This window comes from Actinia tenebrosa, unplaced genomic scaffold (genome assembly GCF_029948245.1).
Source record: "Actinia tenebrosa isolate PJP-AT-01 unplaced genomic scaffold, QUT_ActTen_1.0 PGA_scaffold1__47_contigs__length_23844297, whole genome shotgun sequence".
Taxonomy (NCBI): Eukaryota; Metazoa; Cnidaria; class Anthozoa; order Actiniaria; family Actiniidae; genus Actinia; species Actinia tenebrosa.
Genome location: NW_028292578.1, coordinates 6,197,319 through 6,217,450, shown reverse-complemented (window position 1 = coordinate 6,217,450; position 20,132 = coordinate 6,197,319). Strand labels below are relative to the sequence as shown.

The 20,132-nt window shown below is 36.5% G+C and overlaps 1 protein-coding gene and 1 long non-coding RNA gene across 2 annotated transcripts; one reads left to right on the top strand and one right to left on the bottom strand.

The window, feature by feature from the left end:
• Positions 1 to 1,016: 1,016 nt before the first annotated feature.
• Positions 1,017 to 11,209, bottom strand: LOC116306474 (uncharacterized). The gene is made up of 18 exons (XM_089032616.1): positions 10,916 to 11,209; positions 10,144 to 10,252; positions 8,822 to 8,898; positions 8,568 to 8,663; positions 7,255 to 7,293; positions 7,002 to 7,073; positions 5,854 to 5,916; positions 5,632 to 5,777; positions 5,483 to 5,549; positions 5,319 to 5,393; positions 4,402 to 5,221; positions 3,504 to 4,307; positions 3,280 to 3,425; positions 3,132 to 3,216; positions 2,867 to 2,982; positions 2,315 to 2,378; positions 1,882 to 1,917; positions 1,017 to 1,702 (listed from the first exon to the last, which is right to left on the bottom strand). Exons 1-18 carry the CDS (start codon positions 11,024 to 11,026, stop codon positions 1,635 to 1,637), a joined length of 2,994 nt encoding a protein of 997 aa, XP_088888742.1. The 5' UTR covers positions 11,027 to 11,209; the 3' UTR covers positions 1,017 to 1,634.
• On the top strand, positions 10,001 to 13,783 carry LOC148909752 (uncharacterized). The gene is made up of 3 exons (XR_016120197.1): positions 10,001 to 10,146; positions 11,466 to 11,593; positions 12,784 to 13,783. It is a non-coding gene; the product is annotated as an uncharacterized LOC148909752 (long non-coding RNA).
• Positions 13,784 to 20,132: the final 6,349 nt, after the last annotated feature.

The window sequence follows — 20,132 nt, the reverse complement described above, 5'->3', positions numbered from 1 at the left end:
TCACCTCAGCTCAGCACTTACATCAGTTGCATTCAAAACCACTTGGAAGTTTAAATGGTGGCACTAAATTTTTGCTAGTTCAAAATGACTTACCGCCCGACGTAATATTCTATGCGTATTGTTATAACGCCAAAATAATCATTAGTTCTCCTGTGTTATTAATCATTTAGTAAACATAGGAATATGCGCGAAACTATGAATCTTGCATGGGCAAGCCGCGAAGGGACACCAATGCTATTAGGACTGGCAGCACAATTAACCATTCATATTAAATATTTATAAATAAAGCAGCCACTCTTTTCAACTTCCATCTTAAATTGCAAGGCGACACCCAGGGAATGATATTTCCTTAAGTCTAAAGCTAATTCCAAACCTTCAGATTTTATCAAAGTCATTACAATAAAACACCTTACAACATCTTTACTTTTATTGTTGCTATTTTTTAAGGCTTGAGAAAATAAATCATTTTACTTATACTTTACCGGTACCAAGACCGGAATGTACGACTAAACAGCCGCTGGGTGATTAGGAAAATAAACGAATTCTTGAGCAAATGCAATTTGCGTTTAGAATATTTTTGTCTTTTGCATGGCAGCTGCAACATGTCGTAGAATGAGACCACTGGCGAGGATTGTAAGATGGCACACCTTAATTATCAGTTTTATCTGGCAATGATCTGTTCCAAACATTTTTAATCATAACTAACATATTGTAAGTAAAAGTTTGTCCCACTCAAAGGAGACTTCCAGGCTTTAAATGTCGATTATTCTAGCATAACAAGGGTCGGTGACATTAATATACATGCTAAAAGAACGTCTGTTTGGTTATGGCTTTACATGGCCACTTCACGAAAACCTGTTTCCTTTCTTTTCTTAACTATTTCAGTTTTACAGGCAAAATAATCCGGTTGAGGTAAATGAAAACGACGAATTCATTTGAATAAAGAATGTACAAGTCTTTTTGTGTTCATTAACGATCTCCATGATCTTAGCTCTGATAAAACAAATACAGATAAATAAATATTTGACTCATTTATTTTTCAAATATAATACAAGTGTGTTTTAATTAAAAATGAACACTAGTAAAGAAGTCATATTTGTTACGACTGTGATGTTCGTTAAGAATGTTTTAGACTTTATTTCTCTAATATTTGACTGGCTTACTGACTTCAAATCATTACTGATAGAAATGACTAAATGATTTTTGTTCAATACTAAGCTATGAATATTTAAAATTAATTTTCGAATTTTCAGTTTCTCGTCGTACGATAAGGCAAAATATTTTTACCTCTAACGAAAAGCTATTTTTGTTCAGCACGAAAATATTTTCTTTTTACTAAAATATTTCAATTTGAAATTAAAGTCATTAGCATTTTTGAGTCTGGACCAAGACATTACGATACGTGAATAATTAAGATCTGAATCCTCTACCTTACTGCAGGCTATACATCTTTATTTATATATGATATTTTGCCAAGTTCAATTCCTTTTCAATTTTGACTGTTTTGTATCAAAAATAAAATGAACATATCTTCGCATTTCATCAAGTATTAACAATTTTTTAGTGATAGTTTTTTAACCATTTTATCTTATTGTTCAATTGAAGTGCATTAGTTTTTCACTAGTTGTTATTTATCAGAATTTTGGCCAGTGCTCAGGACAACTCCGTGGACCAGATGGCTTGGTTACTCGGTTTCCATAACCTATTGTCATAAAAACAAAGGTTTAAAAATAGACAACATCATTTGTAACTGAAAATTATGGCGGATTTCCAATAAAATGCGAATCGTAAATGTTACATACAAAAGAATACACCTACTTCTACCCACACACCTACACAAATACACAATGCATACATAATATACATCTGATATATGAATACCTAATTGACAAGTCGTATATGAAGCGCCTCTTTCTCCTGCAACATAAAAAGAGTTACGCATATTATGAATATTTATTTCCTGCTTTTGACAAAGAGTTTCCTGTTGCTTTTCCTGTCGTTTCCTAAGGGGGTTATACTGGTACCATAATTTCCCATTTTCTATTTTGAACGTGTTTTTGGATAATATCGAGTGGCCTGACAAATATGATTTACGAAATCTTCAAAAACCCCAGGGGAAAACGGGCATTAAGATGTATATGTAATTAATATTGATCTTAATTGATCACTGTTATTATTGAAAAAAGCTTGCCAAGAGATTAAGAGAGAGTAAGTTGCCAAGAGAAGTGATTATTTCAAATTAAGAGTGACATCCTGAATATAAGTTATAACGTTCTAGATAGAAGAACAGCCACAAGGAAAAAGCAAACTTTACCCAAATCTGGAGAAGCAGAGCGAGGAGTATTCAAGGGAGACGCATTCCTTTTGCCAATAGAAATCTGAAAAAGAAAAAGAGGAAGGAGAACTTGTTATAATGGACACCTATGTGTACTCTAGACGTAGGAAAGTAGGAAACACAGGGCTCAGAGGGCGGAGTAGACATAGGCTCGATTTCTAACAGAATTTTAGTACGCCTCCAGAATGCGACCCACTTTGTAAGTGGGGAAGCATGGTGGGGGGGGAGGGGGGGGGGCTTGGGAACAAGTTCATGAATGAAGCTGAGCCTAGGGGAGACAAATCCCCTCTTAAAAAAGTTCGTTTAAAAATACTAAGAATCCTACACTTTTGTGAAAGTTCATAAATAGGTCTAATTTCTATTTATTTAAATACAAGTTACTATTTTACACCCTGTATCTCAGTACCAGATTTCAGCAATTCATGAGGGTTTCCTGTGGTTATGGCGGGAAACTCTAAACATGAAACGCGTGCGCGTGTATATTGGCAGGAAAACGGTACATTGTCCCTAATGCCACGTACAACAACCAACCTTTGGGACTTGTGATCCAGAATTTAATATATTCCTGGCTTTATTTTTGAAACGATCCATTGTACTCGACTTCACTGAAGATCTTTGAACTGCCTCGTACGCATCATCTTCGTCACCTGTTGAGAAAAGATATCATCACTCGTGTACAATGTTGAAAAAGACAAATTTATCTCTTATGTTTTCAAATGCGTCCTTAGTTCCGTGAACAATATCAATGTTTTCATGATGTTCATGGTGCTGTTAATGAGGATAATGGTTTACATACCGGGCGACATGAACGCATCCATCGTTTTCACTGGCACTGGAGGAATGTCTTCTGAGGAATCATTACTGGATGTCGAGGTTAAACTCTAATAAAAATCATAAACAATTATTTTAACGATAAACAATTATTCAACTGCCCCTAAACGTACCCTTAGACTACTCGTAGAGTTTTGTGAACGTGTCAGATTTCTTTCTTGAGAGTGAAGATCACCGTTGGAAGTCCACGTGTCAGTTGACAAAGGTGTTCTTTTCTTGGTTCGTGCACAAACTGTTGCATAAAGTCCCTCTACATTACCTGAAGAGAGAGGTTAAAGACAAATTTCAACATTAGCCAGGCAAATAAAAATGATCAACATAGCGTTAACATCCTTACTTGTAGAATTGCTGCCACTTGTCAACACTCCACTGTTACTCCGCCTAAGCGCCGCAGGCGGCTTGGTCGTCACGGGTTTATTATCAGCAATGGTGTACAAGGAAGACATGGAAGAGCCAGATTTCTTTGAAAGATAAGGAGAACTGACCAACGCGTAGTCAGATGAATCAGAATTTACACTCGATTGTTCGTTGCTAATTCGAGTGTTAACATTTTCTGTGCTATTTGCCTTTTGAATAGGTCCCGAGCTGTCTGAAGTACATTTATCGTGATACCTTTGATGCGTGGATTCTGAGTAAGGTTTTACAAGAGCAGGCCGCGCTAATGGTTGGGGTTTTAAGATGTTTTCCTGTTCTTTGGCAACTGCTTTCTCCTCAACTACGCTATAAGTTCCAAAGAATCCATCTTGAGTGTTCTTTTTGCTAGTAACATTTGATCCTTCGCTCAGACGTCGAGGATTGACTGTTGGTTTCTCTGGTTTTCCAAGCAATCCATCCGACACTACTGCTTCTACTCCCGTAGAATGGCGTGCTTTGACCTGCGGTTCTTTGGACACTTCACAAAAGGGATTATTGATAACTTTATCCGCCGATCCTGGGCTATCTAAAGCCTCAATTAAGCTGTGTTGTCCACTTAGTCTGTTAGTTTTAGTTGGTTTAATAGTACTACTCGCATGCAGGTCAGGTGACAACTCGTTTGGGATGGGTGCTTTATCGAAGGAGTTTTGCTTTACAAGCTTTGATTTGTATGCTGGATAGCCTTTTGAAGACTGCAATCCAGGTTCCTCCAAGTCGATCAATTGTCCTGATTATAAATCCATATTAATAAATTAATAAACAAACCACCGAATAATAGTTCAATAATATAAACAACAATAACTAAGGTTGTCTTTAATCACCTTCCTTCACTTGTGGACGAGGCGCCGTAGCATCAGGTTTCGTAAAAATAGGAGATATGACGTAGTCTGGTTCTGTAGTGGCTTTTCTTGGAATTTCTTGACTCGAAGGTGGAATTTCGTAATCTGCGACTTTTTTAGATGTTTGCTTTTTAGCTATATCAGGTTTCATAGAAAAGGGCACAGTTTGTGCTTGATTGCCATCTAATATAGTCGAGTTTGCTCCGGCTGGTTTGGATGCAGGTTTATTCTTCGCGTTTGGAACTGGGATATTAACATAATCGTCATCTTTTTCACTGGACGACCCAATAACCACGTTAACGTAATTCTGGGCAGGTCTGGGAGCTAGAGGGGGCTTCGATGAAACTGACAGAGGTAAAACATTTTCATAACTTGAAGTTGTTTTTTGGTTTGGAAGCGGTTTACTTGATTGAGTAGACGACTGAACCAAGTTTTCTTTGCTTGGTCTTTTAGATAACTGTTGTGTTTTTTCTTTCCCTTCACTGGTCTCGTTATTGTCCTTTTTTGATACCAACAAGTTTGACTTGTCGGAAAGAACCACGTCCTTTTTAGGTGCTGGAATAACAGCCATATTTGCCGAGGGTGGCGGTTCTCTGACTGGTTTTCTTGAAGCATTTTTTTCTTCCTGATGCAACCTTTGTATGCTGCGAATAAAATCTACGTTCTCGTAGGTATTATCTTCTTTGGCTTCTTTGCCGATTTCCACATTTACATAGTACGACGTGGGACCGCTGACCCTTTGTTTCTTCAATTCGTCGTTAACAAGTTCTTTCACCGCTTTATACACTAGTTCGTATTGCTCCTGACAGTGAATACACATATGAATGAATTTTAAACAACTGAAGATATATAATGACCGTTTGAAATCAAATCAACAAAAAACAAGCCAATGATGTTACCTTGGTCTGAACCATTGCAATTCTCTGTTTCCGAAGACTTGATACAATGTTGAACACACTAAAATTATCTGTCCTCTGCAAAATCAACATAGTCTCAGTGAGTGTGAGATGCCATGCATCGATATCATCTTTATATATATTAATGTAATACTGTAACCGCTTACCCCCAACTGTATGAGTGCCCTTGCATAATCCAGAGCACAAATTGTGCCTGTTCTTCCACAACCAGCACTACAACAACAAAGTGAACATTACCAAGAGATCATATTTTGCAGATGATGTGCTAGTAATATTCTAGATGGTATGTAAATACCTGCAGTGGACAAGTACTGGAACTTTATTATCACTGCCAACAAAAGCTCTAAATGACATAGTAAGTTCAATGAGTGGTGTGGCAGAACGTGGAACATCGTGGTCTGGCCAAGCCGTGTAATGGAACTGGGTGACTTTTAAGTCTTCCTGGAATATATCAGAAAAACCTACTGTAAGTGAACACAACGAACAATGTGCACAATAACTTGTGTAGGCAGGCTACCTTTGATGACTTGGCAGACAATGTTCGTATTACAAATCCATCTCCCATTTCTTCTTGTGAAATCTGTTACATGGGAAAAAATAAACGATGAGCTTCTAGTCTCAATAAGCAATCATACACCTCTTGTTGTTGTTGTTGTTGTTGTTGTTGCAAGACACCAGTCATGACAAGCAAGTATACAGGTTGCCTCGTGTGACACCAGTCATGACAAGCAAGCATACAGGTTGCCTCGTGTGACACCAGTCATGACAAGCAAGCATACAGGTTGCCCCGTGTGACACCAGTCATGACAAGCAAGTATACAGTCATGTGCCTTGTGTGACACCAGACATGACAAGCAAGCATACAGTCATGTGCCTTGTGTGACACCAGTCATGACAAGCAAGTATACAGTCATGTGCCTTGTGTAACACCAGTCATGACAAGCAAGTATACAGTCATGTGCCTTGTGTGACACCAGTCATGACAAGCAAGTATACAGTCATGTGCCTTGTGTAACACCAGTCGTGACAAGAAAGTATACAGTCATGTGCCTTGTGTGACACCAGTCATGACAAGCAAGTATACAGTCATGTGCCTTGTGTAACACCAATCATGACAAGCAAGTATACAGTCATGTGCCTTGTGTGACACCAGTCATGACAAGCAAGTATACAGTCATGTGCCTTGTGTGACACCAGTCATGACAAGCAAGTATACAGTCATGTGCCTTGTGTGACACCAGTCATGACAAGCAAGTATACAGTCATGTGCCTTGTGTGACACCAGTCATGACAAGCAAGTATACAGTCATGTGCCTTGTGTGACACCAGTCATGACAAGCAAGTATACAGTCATGTGCCTTGTGTGACACCAGTCATGACAAGCAAGTATACAGTCATGTGCCTTGTGTAACACCAGTCATGACAAGCAAGTATACAGTCATGTGCCTTGTGTGACACCAGTCATGACAAGCAAGTATACAGTCATGTGTCTTGTGTAACACCAGTCATGACAAGCAAGCATACAGTCATGTGCCTTGTGTGACACCAGTCATGACAAGCAAGTATACAGTTATGTGCCTTGTGTGACACCAGTCATGACAAGCAAGTATGCATACACTGACTGAAGAATTTCCAGATTTTTAAATTAGAATCAGTAGAAAATACCAAAGTAATTTTGCATCCACCAAATTCCAATGTTTCTTCCATATTTTCAGGCCAATATCTTTTACACTTAAGCTGAAATACAAATCAAAAGTGGATATAATTATAATACAACGATTATTATTTGGGTAAACATATAATTATTAGATATTATATTTGCTTTTTTGCTTTTTGTGTCATTAAATTAAAATCTTTATATAATCACATAACAGCACTTTGCATCATATTTGAATAAACATGTTGTATGTCATCTTACCTTTCCAAGTTCATATTCCCTACATGCCATTACAATGACCTAAATGTGGTATAAAAATAAATATGCATGTATCAGATGCAACATACATAAAAAGATCATAAACAAAGTAAATAATGAGACAATGCCAATATTCTATCATCCTCGCACTTACTTATGAATCCATCCATTTATCCAACCATCCACCCCTTAATCCATACATTCATTTATTCACCCAACCACCCATTCATCCATTTATCCATCCATCCATCCATCCATCCATTTATCCAACCATCCATCTCTTAATCCATACATCCATTTATTCACCCGACCACCCATCCATCCATCTATCCAACCTTCCATCCATCTATCCATCCAATCATTTATCCATTTATCCATCCATTTATCCAACCATTCATCCATCTATCCATCCAATCATCAAGTTATCCACCCACCTATCCAACCATCCACCTATACATCCATTTATCCATCATTTAAGGTAACTGCCTACTTTTGAATGTTTAATTCGAGCCCACAACATGTGTGCACCAAAAGTGCTGAATGACAGACTGCTGTCAATGACAATCATACACATTTTGAACTTTAAGAGGGAAAAACCCTCAAATTTTAAATGGGACCACTAAAGACTTTTTGTTATTAAGACTTTTTGAGAGCACTGAAAGAATTAAACATAACGAATTAATGAATTTCTTTGTCTTTTTTGTAAAACATATCCATGTGTTATTTGTTTTATTGTAGAATGATTCACTAGCTGGCATTTGTGCAATCCTAGAGTCTGCAAAGAACTATTATCTTATTATAAATTTTAATTTTTTTCTGATCGCTTCTGTTGCCACAATTTTTGCTTCAAAAACTTGCAAGCAGGCATCCATTAAGTGCTGATTATCTTGAAAACAAGCTCAGGACACCCCATTTTTTTCATATTTGGAATCAGAATTAAGTTTCACTTTCAAAAATCGTAGTTAAAAAAAGGAGGTTATATTTTTTTCCAAGTAGCCAGTCACCTTAACCATTATCCATCCATCCATTTTTACATCCATCCATTTTTACATCCATCCATCCATTCTTACATCCATCCATCCATTTTTACATCCATCCATTTATTTATCATGCATTTGTTCCATCATAAAGCACTTAAAAAACATTCAAGGAGTGTGAGAATGACAAGTATTTCTCTAATTGATACATGTTTTTCACACATGTTTCATTCTTTCATGTTATTGCACTTTGTGCTATTTTATTACTTTATTACAGAATAGAGCATGTTAACAGCTGTATTATTTGTTAAGTATCATTTGCTTAGCTTATATGTGTACCTGTATTTTATGTGAAATGATCATCCTCCAAAAGTCATCTACAGTGTTAGGTAATGGTCCCTGTGCTGTTAGATAAACAACTTCATTTGTTGGGCCCTGTCAAAACAATCATGCATCACAACACAATTTATTATAAGACACTGTAATATACATTTATCAATGAGGCATATGCTATTCAAAGATTACTAAGCATGTTTCAAAAGAAAGCACTTTAAATTAACAATCATAAACTCTTTAAATGACATATATTTTACCTTAATATAATTTCCATTGATATAATCAGATCCTTCAATTCCATTGTTTTCTGGCAAAATGATCCGAGTATAATCATCTGAAAAACAATGCACAAATAGGAAGTCAATGCACCATACTACACAAAATAATGGGAGGTTCTTGTGTAGCGCATTTATATAACGTCTCAGTGCGCTTTACATTAATGACCAGTGGAGGACTTTACAGGCTGCATATTAAAGTAGCAGCCGTGCAGCTTACAATCATGAGTGATTTGTTAGTACATTAGTGTTATTCCTCCAAATTGGAATAGGCTGTTGAACCAGGACACAATCCCTACTTTTACACGAATAATTCAACAGGTTCTTTTAAGTCCCCCATTTTACTGCAGGTTAAGAAGGGTTGTGAGACAGGGCCTACGGTTTAAAGTCCTTGTCCGAGAAGACTTGAAGGTCTAACCATTTCCAAATGTAATTACAAAGGCAGCACCTTCTCCTCAGTTATTTTAAGACCCTGAGTTTTGGTCCAGCTGAGGCTTGAACCACAACCTTCCGCACAACAGACCGATGCTCTTACCAACTGAGCTAACCGGGTGGCTGTCAGTTGAAACCAAACTGTTCCACTGAATCCAAGATGGCCACCGTATTGATAACAAGGTTTATTTCAATATTATAAATTATCTGTCAGGACAAACTTATGACAGAAGTTACAAAACTGACTATGATTTATTGGATGAAAATGAATTCAATTTAATTAGCCCATCAATTAAAGTTAAGTGAAAAATGAACATTTTATGGAATAGTTAGAATGGACTTAACATTGACATTTCATTTATGCAGCGTTCAAAAAAAAAATTTATTGGAGACTCAGATGCATGACCAATGAAACATTTGTGTGGACAACATGTAGATAGAATGCCAGTATCATAAGTACACGCCCACTGACCACCAACTTGTCGTATCACAATCACTATACATGTAATTACAGACAATTGCATTGTCAGCATCATATATAGTTTTAATTCCTACACCTCAGCCCTGCTTTGCTTTTTAAGGATAAACATTGGTGTAAGAAAAAGAGTAGACACTTCACTTGATCTCACATTATTTTGGCATGTTGGTATTATAGTGGTAAAACATTCACAGCTGTGGCTTTTAAGGTTTCTGTTTCAATGCCACATCCCTGATCCTCCTCATTCCTCTCCCGACCCTTTACAACAATCTATATGTACTTGTATGAATGGAGTACCAACCAATATCATAAAACACCCACAAAACCCTGTGGAATAGTCTAAATGTACACAGAGCACTGCTATGAAAAGGAAATTATATGTATCACAACCTACAAGGTAAAATGTCTTTGTATCTGTTTTTTGTACGATTAGTTTCTTTTTCTCCATGCTTGGTTGAAAAGCTTGGATCCTTCTTAAGTCTAGAAGTTAAATCCTTTATTTCCTAAAAAATAAACATTACATGGTTACTACGGTGTATGCAAGTGGTATACAAGAATTATTACATTATTACATGCACAACTTGTGTTTAATCATTTATCTGGCCTATCTATAACCGTATAAGAGTAGAATGCTAATGGCTTGGTGCTTTATCAATCAGTGTTCAATATTGTTTCATTTCCTGTGTAATTATGCTAATAATATATTAAGCAATTTAAATCAGGAACACGATATATTGATACATAAAACTTTTTGACTAATTTTTTTTGTCATTAATCGTAAGCTTTAACCAAAAATACAAAGAAACCCCACAAGAATTTTTCCCGTGTAAGAAATTGAAAGATTCCGATAGTTTCGTACTATAATCTACGCCCCAAAAAATAATTGACTTGATCTCGCGAAATGAATAAATATGCTATCCGGTTCATGATGGAAATGAATATTATATGAGGACTTATTCTGATAAATAGGAGAAAAATATGTCACTACTATAAATAAACTTATCTTCAAGCTCATTCTGGAAGCAGCTTGTTATGATTTCTGATCTACGAAATATCTCTCAACCTTATAAATATCTTTCAGTTCGTTTGATCAACACTTTTAAAAAAAACTATGATTTCAAAGGTATAAATTTTCTATACCAGACAGTTACATAGCTAGTAGATACCTGAAATTCTTTAGCAAAGCCATTTTCTCTTCGGGGATTGTTATTGGGATGCAATGTTTCGGCATGTTGCAGGAATCTCTTCAATCCTTCGATTGCCGTTGGACTTAACATTATTTATCCAGGCCCGTAACTCACAAATCTTCCTAATGCGTTCAGTAGTAGGTACTAAACATATTCCCTTCTCAATGTAGTAAGTCTGAGTGTTTTTAACATGTTCTTTGAATTATTAGACAGATTTCAGTTCTTGCAGGAAGTTACTTGGCTTTCACCTAACATATATAACATCCTTAATTGTTATGCGCAGTAGACCTTCTACCCATCAACCCTTGCATCTGGCCGGAAGTAACCTGATCCTATATAAATTTTATTACATATATGATTTGACAGGCTATCTAGTTTGCTGTAAAACACTAAGCCTATGGATAGCCAGTTAACCAACAACAACAAAAAACACACACACATACACAGCAAATAATACGTAATAAAAGCTTTCCAATTATTAGATATATTTTTATGTATCTAGTCACCAGTGTCTCTCCTGTATTCACAGGAAAGTAGCCTGGTAATAATAAATATCAAGGAGCCATTGTCGTTGTGATATTGGATAAAAATATCAACCAAAAACCTAACAAAATCGTCTAGAAATCTTTAGAAACATGGTATGACTGATAATAAACGGTGAGTATAAGCAGTTAGAACATTATTAGCCAAGTATAAAATGAAAATACGACTAATGATTAGGCTTGTTCAGATAGCAACGACTTTAAATACTGTTGAATACTTCTGCTATGTCGTCGCAGCGCTAGCGATGTACCCAGGCTCAATGTTTTCAGGTCTAAGTAAAAACAAGTTTGTTCCTTTCCTTATTACTAGTTAATTAAATCATACACTTGGTGTACGTTAAGGCTCTCCTGTAGTAAATTTTACGAGTTAGTTGAGAATTGAGTGTAGGGTCACGTGACCTGTTAGTGAACCCAGCATTTATCATGTAGTAGAGTTTATTGGGTCTCCCTCTTTTGGAGGTTTTTCTCAGCATTTTGCATTTTCCCTCCATTCCTTCTTTTAAATTTGAACACGCTAATTTCAGCTTGTGAGTTAGCCATTCCCTCACTTCAGCAAAGAGGAAGCCCCTATAAAATATCTCTTTTTGATGTCACATCCTCACTCGTTTGTATCAAGGAGAACATTGAGAGAAATTCTAGAGAAAAATGTTTGTGCATGCATGCATTTCAGCACTTTTTCTAAGAAATTTGGAAAGTTTGAGTGAGAATAAAATGTTTGTTTTCTCCAAGTATAGAGGCTGCGCACCATCACGTGATTGCAGCCATGACAGGAGGCACAATCTTTCAGAATCTTTCTCCCCGGGGAAACTTAATTCTTTCTTGTGTAAATCAGATTAGACCAGATTCAATTGTTACTGCCTCCTGTCATGGCTGCCATCATGTGATGGTGCAATCCCTCTATACAAAAAAGTTCGCCAGTATACTTTTGTCAGACAAAGATACTGTATTACCAAACACAATATGAAAGAATTAGCTTTAAGTTTCAAGTGCGGACACTAAGTTTTGGCATTTTGGTGAAGTCCAATTTATCAGGCATGTTTGAAAGTCAAATTTACATATGTTTTGACTAATTGGCATATGGATTAAGTGCATGTTCAGACGTTTTTCACTGGTGTCGAACTTTGTATTGACCTTGAATACAAAAAATAATTAAAGTCGATTTTTTCCCTGATTTTATTTTCACCTTTTACTTTTATTGAAATTTGGCTCCCTTGTGCTTAGATCAGTGATCTTATATTGCAATGATTTTGAGTTCCCAATCTAGGCAATCAAATGTAATTGTTGTATTTTTATTATCAAATTAAGCATGCAACTACGTTGCAAAAAAAGATTGGCAACTTGGTTTCACGTAACGATGCAAGTTCCCAAGAACAGTCAAAGCAGAAAGAGCTTGCACCAGCGTATGTATGTCCTCTGAACCAAGAGGTGAAAAATGAGGGTGTCCTGACTAAAAAGAGTGAAGGAAATGTCCGCACACATGGGGCTGAAAATGGAAGTTTCAAACAAGATGGCACTAGCATAAATACACTTTAACACTACAGATCTACATGTATGAGTACAACAAAGAGTAGTTAGATATACCTAAGTCCTGTCTTTATGAAAACTTGCATCCAAAACTCTTTATTAAATAAGTGTTGATGCAAGTTGGATGTGTTCCCACAGTTTGGCATGTCTTACGATTCTGCTGTTGTAACCAAGGCAACGATAATTTTAAGCACATTAATTATAATAAATCGTATTATGACAGTACATCATTGTAATGGCATCTAGAATAACATCTCATAGTCCTGTGAAAATATATGATAGAATTACTGTTGGAATCGCTTGCATATATTGCATCCATTTTGCACAAACAGCAAATAGTGGGATACCATCGTGTCACACAACAGATGTAGTTGCGTAGGACATACGTGTTACACAAAAGATCTAGTTGGTAGGACATACATGTCACACAACAGATCCGGTTGCGTAGGACATACGTGTTACACAAAAGATCTAGTTGGTAGGACATACATGTCACACAACAGATCCGGTTGCGTAGGACATACGTGTTACACAAAAGATCTAGTTGGTAGGACATACATGTCACACAACAGATCCGGTTGCGTAGGACATACGTGTTACACAAAAAAATCCAGTTTCGTAGGCATACGTTACACATAAGATCTAGTTGCGTAGGACACAATTGTTTTCACAGGGTCGTAATGGGCTTCCTGTGTCATCATTGTGGCGTATGTTCGTTCTGATTTCGAATTATCCAAGGTTTTCCAGCCGTTTGTTCAATAAATATATGATATATTAGTTATTTTTTTTCCCATGCGTCTTATTGCGATTTTTCGATGTTTGAAGTGATTTATGTTTGCTGTTCCCTTACACTGAAATTTATTGAAGAAATAAATAACGCGTGCGCGTGCTGTGTGCAATATGTTCCTTCCAAGAATGATTTTGGTCCATAACTCCTGACCGTTTGCAGATTATGGCCATTGACCTGCATGAACAGTGATTATATTGAATGGAACAAGTCGCTGATGAGTAACTTTCAACATCATCCTAGTTTTGTCGAAATTCAAAGTTTGACGCGCAGTCAACAGATTATATTACCTAGCGTATAAATTATGCTTGATAGTGGCAACTGATTTATAGGCAATGAAAATAATTAAGAAGCGTATCATTAGCATATAACTCTAAATTGCAGAAATTGATAGAGGGTGATCATACATCGTCGTGAATAATATGGAAGCTGATTGATTGTTCGATCGTTTATGGGATGTTATTGGGCAAACCCTGAATACGACTGCTGATATCTGGCCGAGTCTGTCAGTAATTCATTCAATTTGATTCAGCATACAGCGTGCGTAGAAAATAATAGTGGAGATTAAGAGATCGTTACAGGAAGCCAAGGCGGTCTTTTTAATGATGATAAAGGTGATCGAAGTCCCGCTAATAGCTCAGTAGCACCAACGTGCCACTGATCCATTACTACATTAAACCAGTCTGCTAAGTGACTAAATGAACTTGGTTCCGGCATGTTTTTTTTATAATCCACATTACATTATATCGTTACAATACATTGCATTATTGTTCTTAACTATTTTTGTGTGAATGTATCAAATTTCCGCATTAAATGGATTTTATTGAAGGGTAAGGGTAGCAGGTTCACATTAGACTTCTCAATCTCATGTTTGAACATAATGGAATAACTTGTTTCGTGTTTCGGCAAGATGGCTCAATATGTCGTTCTGTTTAGCTTATATCTTATTTTCCGCTTCATTTTTTCTCTTGCTGTCCCTTTTTTGATGATACTGCTGCTACTGATATGCTGCTGATGCCGCTGTTGTTGATGCTGTTGCTATTGATGCTGTTGTTGTTGCTGCTGTTGTTGTTGATGCTGTTAATGATGATGCTGTTGTTGTTGATGCTGTTGTTGTTGATGCTGTTGATGTTAATGCTGTTGCTGTTGATGCTGTTGTTGCTGCTGTTGTTGTAGATGCTGTTGTTGATGATGCTGTTGTTGTTGATGCTGTTGTTGTTGCTGCTGTTGTTGTTGATGCTGTTAATGATGATGCTGTTGTTGTTGATGCTGTTGTTGTTGCTGCTGTTGTTGTTGATGCTGTTAATGATGATGCTGTTGTTGTTGCTGCTGTTGTTGTTGATGCTGTTAATGATGATGCTGTTGTTGTTGCTGCTGTTGTTGTTGATGCTGTTGATGTTAATGCTGTTGCTGTTGATGCTGTTGTTGCTGCTGTTGTTGTAGATGCTGTTGTTGATGATGCTGTTGTTGTTGATGCTGTTGTTGATGCTGTTGTTGTTGATGCTGTTGTTGTTAATGCTGTTGTTGTTGATGCTGTTGTTGTTGATGCTGTTGTTGATGCTGTTGTTGTTGATGCTGTTGTTGTTGATGCTGTTGTTGTTGATGCTGTTGTTGTTGATGCTGTTGTTGATGCTGTTGTTGTTGATGCTGTTGTTGTTAATGCTGTTGTTGTTGATGCTGTTGTTGTTGATGCTGTTGTTGTTGATGCTGCTGTTGATGCTGTTGTTGTTGACGCTGTTGTTGTTGATGCTGTTGTTGTTGATGCTGTTGTTGTTGATGCTGTTGTTGTTGATGCTGTTGTTGTTGATGCTGTTGTTGTTGATGCTGTTGTTGTTGATGCTGTTGTTGTTGATGCTGCTGTTGTTGATGCTGTTGTTGTTAATGCTGTTGTTGTTGATGCTGCTGTTGTTGATGCTGTTGTTGTTGTTGATGCTGTTGTTGCTGCTGTTGTTGTAGATGCTGTTGTTGATGCTGTTGTTGTTGATGCTGTTGTTGTTGTTGCTGTTGTTGATGCTGTTGTTGTTGATGCTGTTGTTGTTGATGCTGTTGTTGTTGATGCTGTTGTTGTTGATGCTGTTGTTGTTGCTGTTGTTGTTGTTGATGCTGTTGTTGTTGTTGCTGTTGTTGTTGCTGTTGTTGTTGATGCTGTTGTTGTTGATGCTGTTGTTGTTGTTGATGCTGTTGTTGTTGTTGCTGTTGTTGTTGCTGGTGTTGTTGATGCTGTTGTTGTTGATGCTGTTGTTGATGCTGTTGTCGTTGACTCTGCCGTTATTGATGCTGTTGCTGTTGATGCTGTTGTTGTTGTTGTTGATGCTGTTGTTGATGCTGTTGTTGTTGACTCTGCCGTTATTGATGCTGTTGCTGTTGATGCTGTTGTTGTTGCTGTTGTTGTTGTTGATGCTGTTGTTGTTGTTGATGCTGTTGTTGTTGTTGATGCTGTTGTTGTTGATGCTGTTGTTGATGCTGTTGTTGTTGATGCTGTTGTTGTTGATGCTGTTGTTGTTGCTGTTGTTGTTGTTTTCTCTGCCGTTATTGATGCTGTTGTTGTTGATGCTGTTGTTGATGCTGTTGTTGTTGACTCTGCCGTTATTGATGCTGTTGCTGTTGATGCTGTCATTAGTTGTTGATGCCGATGATCATGATGATGTCTCAACAAAAGAGCAGATGCCACTTGAAGAAGAATCTTGAGAATAGAAGTGGCTTTTGTTATTGGTCTGTAGTCTTCTAGTCTGAAATTGGATTTGATGAATAATTCAGTGTAGATTAAAGTACTTGGTGAATAATAATGTTAAGTGCCGAGGACATGCAGTAAAAACTAAGGTAGGTGGCATTCAAGTTTAAGATCACATATGGGCTCATCTCATTGCTCACAGACTACGCCACTCGAATTCTGATTATTCTTAACTTTCTCAGCCTTTACAAGTTTGTTCCTAAGTTTGTTCCGAAGTCGTCGTACTTCTCATAAGTAAGACCGAACTAAAGTTCAAGAGCATCGTTTGCTTCTTCCATCCACGGCAGCCAGTAAGTTTGTCATCTTGTTTTTCTATGTTTTTACTGTTGCATATTGCATGTTGATTTTGAAAATGATACAAAAAGGTTTTCCGTTTAGCATAGAAATAATGAGGCTATGTTCAACTATTCAGTCTTTTATAGCCCAGCCCCGATGTTCACATACTTCCATCGTCAGTGTCGACGTGTATGAAAACCCCTCGCTCAGTCGTTCAAGCCGCGAATAGAGACATGATTGAATTTAACATGTTGTTTTTATGACATTTATCTAAAAAGTACAATTAGTAACACAGAACTAGAAGGGGTTAGGATTCATTTTTACAGTACTTGTTTATTTGTCAAGTATAGAAAAACGTGTTATGTATCATTAAAAAATCATGACTTTTCGACGTTTCTGAAAATAAAACTAGTAACTGTCTAGAAAATTATGCCATAACTTAACCAACACATTTGGTTTTAGTCTGAAAGATTTTGCTTTTAATTATTAACTATTTTTCTCATTTCAAAGAATTTGAAATAACTATAATATAATTATGACGATTTCATTGTACATCGAAGCACATTTTTGCAAATTAATGTAGTGCAGGATCCTAAATGAAGAAAGTCTAGAAAATTATGCCATAACTTTACCAACACATTTGGTTTTAGTCTGAAAGATTTTGCTTTTGATTATTAACAATTTTTCTCATTTCAAAGAATTTGAAATAACTATAATATATAATTATGACGATTTCATTGTACATCGAAGCACATTTTTGCAAATTAATGTAGTGCAGGATCCTAAATGAAGAAAGTCTAGAAAATTATGCCATAACTTTACCAACACATTTGGTTTTAGTCTGAAAGATTTTGCTTTTGATTATTAACAATTTTTCTCATTTCAAAGAATTTGAAATAACTATAATATAATTATGACGATTTCATTGTACATCGAAGCACATTTTTGCAAATTAATGTAGTGCAGGATCCTAAATGAAGAAAATGAATAAATTAATCACTTTTTTTTATTGTAACCTTTTGATGAGGAAAGTCAAATCAAATATAGTTTGTTATATTGGAGAACAAAATAATTTTGAAACAAACGGCGCGCCACAGTTTACGTCTTTGTTGATTATTCATGACGTTATTCGATGGATATTTGGCAATTTGAAAAGACTGAATTTCACCAATATTTCAAGTTAAACTTCCTTGCATCCAGCAGTTAAAGAACTACTTAAGGCATAACAAATTATGACCGCATTCACTTATAAGGCTTTTGCCTTTTGTTTGCAGTTTATCGTGTTCAAATATACCGTAGTTAAGATGTAAATAATAGAAAAAACAGTTACTAAGGCGACTCTCCATTGGGTAAAGTTTTCGCTTGAAGGGTGTTTGTCATTTGATGCAAAGACTGAGCTTAAAATAACTTTCGAATTCATTTGAATACACAAAACAGGCACTTCAAAACTTATCTTCCGGACTGATCTCATTCCCAGAAATAGACGGCACACAAAACGAACAGTACTCGTTAGTGCCTAACATGACATCAATGATACTTGATTCCGTATTGTCGGGTATCAGTAGATATACTATTTTGTAAGCCATATACTTTATATCTCGCCGAATAATTCTCTTAAGATTGCAGCTAAATTAAAACCAGATCGAGATAAGATATTATCTAACGGCAAAGTTGGTTATTGATTGGTTATTGATAATAGATCCGGGGGGGGGGGGGTACTCCCATATATGGACTATACGGGGATGATCCGCTGAACAGGGTATGGTTTTTCGAGCTTCTCGTCATAAACAGGGTATGCAATTTCACTCAAGTTCCAAGTTCTTCCTGAGTTTCCTGTCATATTCAGAGATTCTACTTTCGTATTGACCGAAACTGGTTATTATGGCACGATAATTGAAACACGATAATTGAAACAGGAACTCACTGCAATAAATTATATCTTTTGTCATAAACAGGGTCCACAAATTTGAGTTTTTTTATCATAAACAGGGTGACCCTTTCAAAATCCCAGCGGAACACCCCTACCCAAATCCTGGCAGAGTACCCCCCCCCCCCCCCCCCCGGTAGTAGATAGTTCATGGATGTTGTAGATGGGTAGGTACTTTGGTAATTTCCTTCAGAGATTTCGTAGATTTTAATACTTAGGTACTCAGGAATGTAGGTAGCTAAAATTCATTTGATGTTGTATTGGTAGGTTGTTCATGGATGTTGTATGTTCATGGATGTTGTATGTTCATGGATGTTGTATGTTCATGGATGTTGTATGTTCATGGATGTTGTATGTTCATGGATGTTGTATGTTCATGGATGTTGTATGTTCATGGATGTTGTATGTTCATGGATGTTGTATGTTCATGGATGTTGTATGTTTTGGTAGGTATTTCATGGATGTTGTGTGTTTTGGTAGGTAGTTCATGGATGTCAGATTTGAATATCAGATTTTTGATATCTTTTTTAGGTCAAGCCGCAATATAGACCTCCTCAGCTCGACGTAATGTTGTCCCATTTGAGACCACGTGTCATTCTCTAGAGTATCATTTCTTTGTTTAAGGTTTGCGCTCGGTTGCATATGAGAAGACACATGACTATGGATACAATTCAAAAGGGAAAGACACGTGGTCTGAAATGGGAAAACATTACGCCGAGCCGAGGAGGTCTATTACGCGTAAAGGTAATTCCCTCGTATTGCACTGCGAATTTTTCTAAACTTATACAGTTTAGGCATTTTTCTTTCATATGCTAAGTAAATATTAAATTTAGGCTAAATTTCACTTTTTCTCTTTTTGAGTCGAAAAGATGAGATTTTTGGTGATCCCCATTTTGTTAACCCATATTAACTTTGAAGATCGCGGTAGAGCATCCACTTACGAAATATGAAAAAGTGACATTTCTACTTGAATGTATATATTTACTGGTGAAAATAGCTGAAGGGTTATAAAAATAGCTTACTTTAGCTAGTGTAATTAAGGCTCACGTCAAACGTCAGACAACAGACAACAAGGCGATTTTCTTTCAGGGACGGCGAAGACGGGGGGTGTTTTTTGCGAGAATTAAATTTTTATTTTGTATTTATTTATTTATTTATTTTATTTTATTTTATTTTATTTTTTATTTTTTATTTTATGGTAATAAGTAATAAAAATAATTAAATCCACCGCATATGACACATGTAATGCGTGACGTATTAGAACATAATTAAATCCACCGCAAATATACTCGAATCCTCCGCAGAAATAGGTAAGTCTTCCACAAATATACTCGAATCCTCCCCAAAATTAGTAAATCCTCCCCGAAAATCCGGATCGTGCCATGCGACCTATACTACTATTATTAATG

What these genes read in the sequence shown, in the direction of transcription:
- LOC116306474 (XM_089032616.1), bottom strand. Translation starts at nt 11,026, where the DNA reads ATGTTAAGTCCAACGGCAATCGAAGGATTGAAGAGATTCCTGCAACAT. An exon ending in GCTTTGCTAAAGAATTTCAG is followed by an intron (nt 10,253 to 10,915) that starts GTATCTACTAGC and finishes TTTATTTTTTAG; the next exon opens with GAAATAAAGGATTTAACTTC. An exon ending in AAGTGGCAGCAATTCTACAA is followed by an intron (nt 3,426 to 3,503) that starts GTAAGGATGTTA and finishes CTCTCTCTTCAG; the next exon opens with GTAATGTAGAGGGACTTTAT.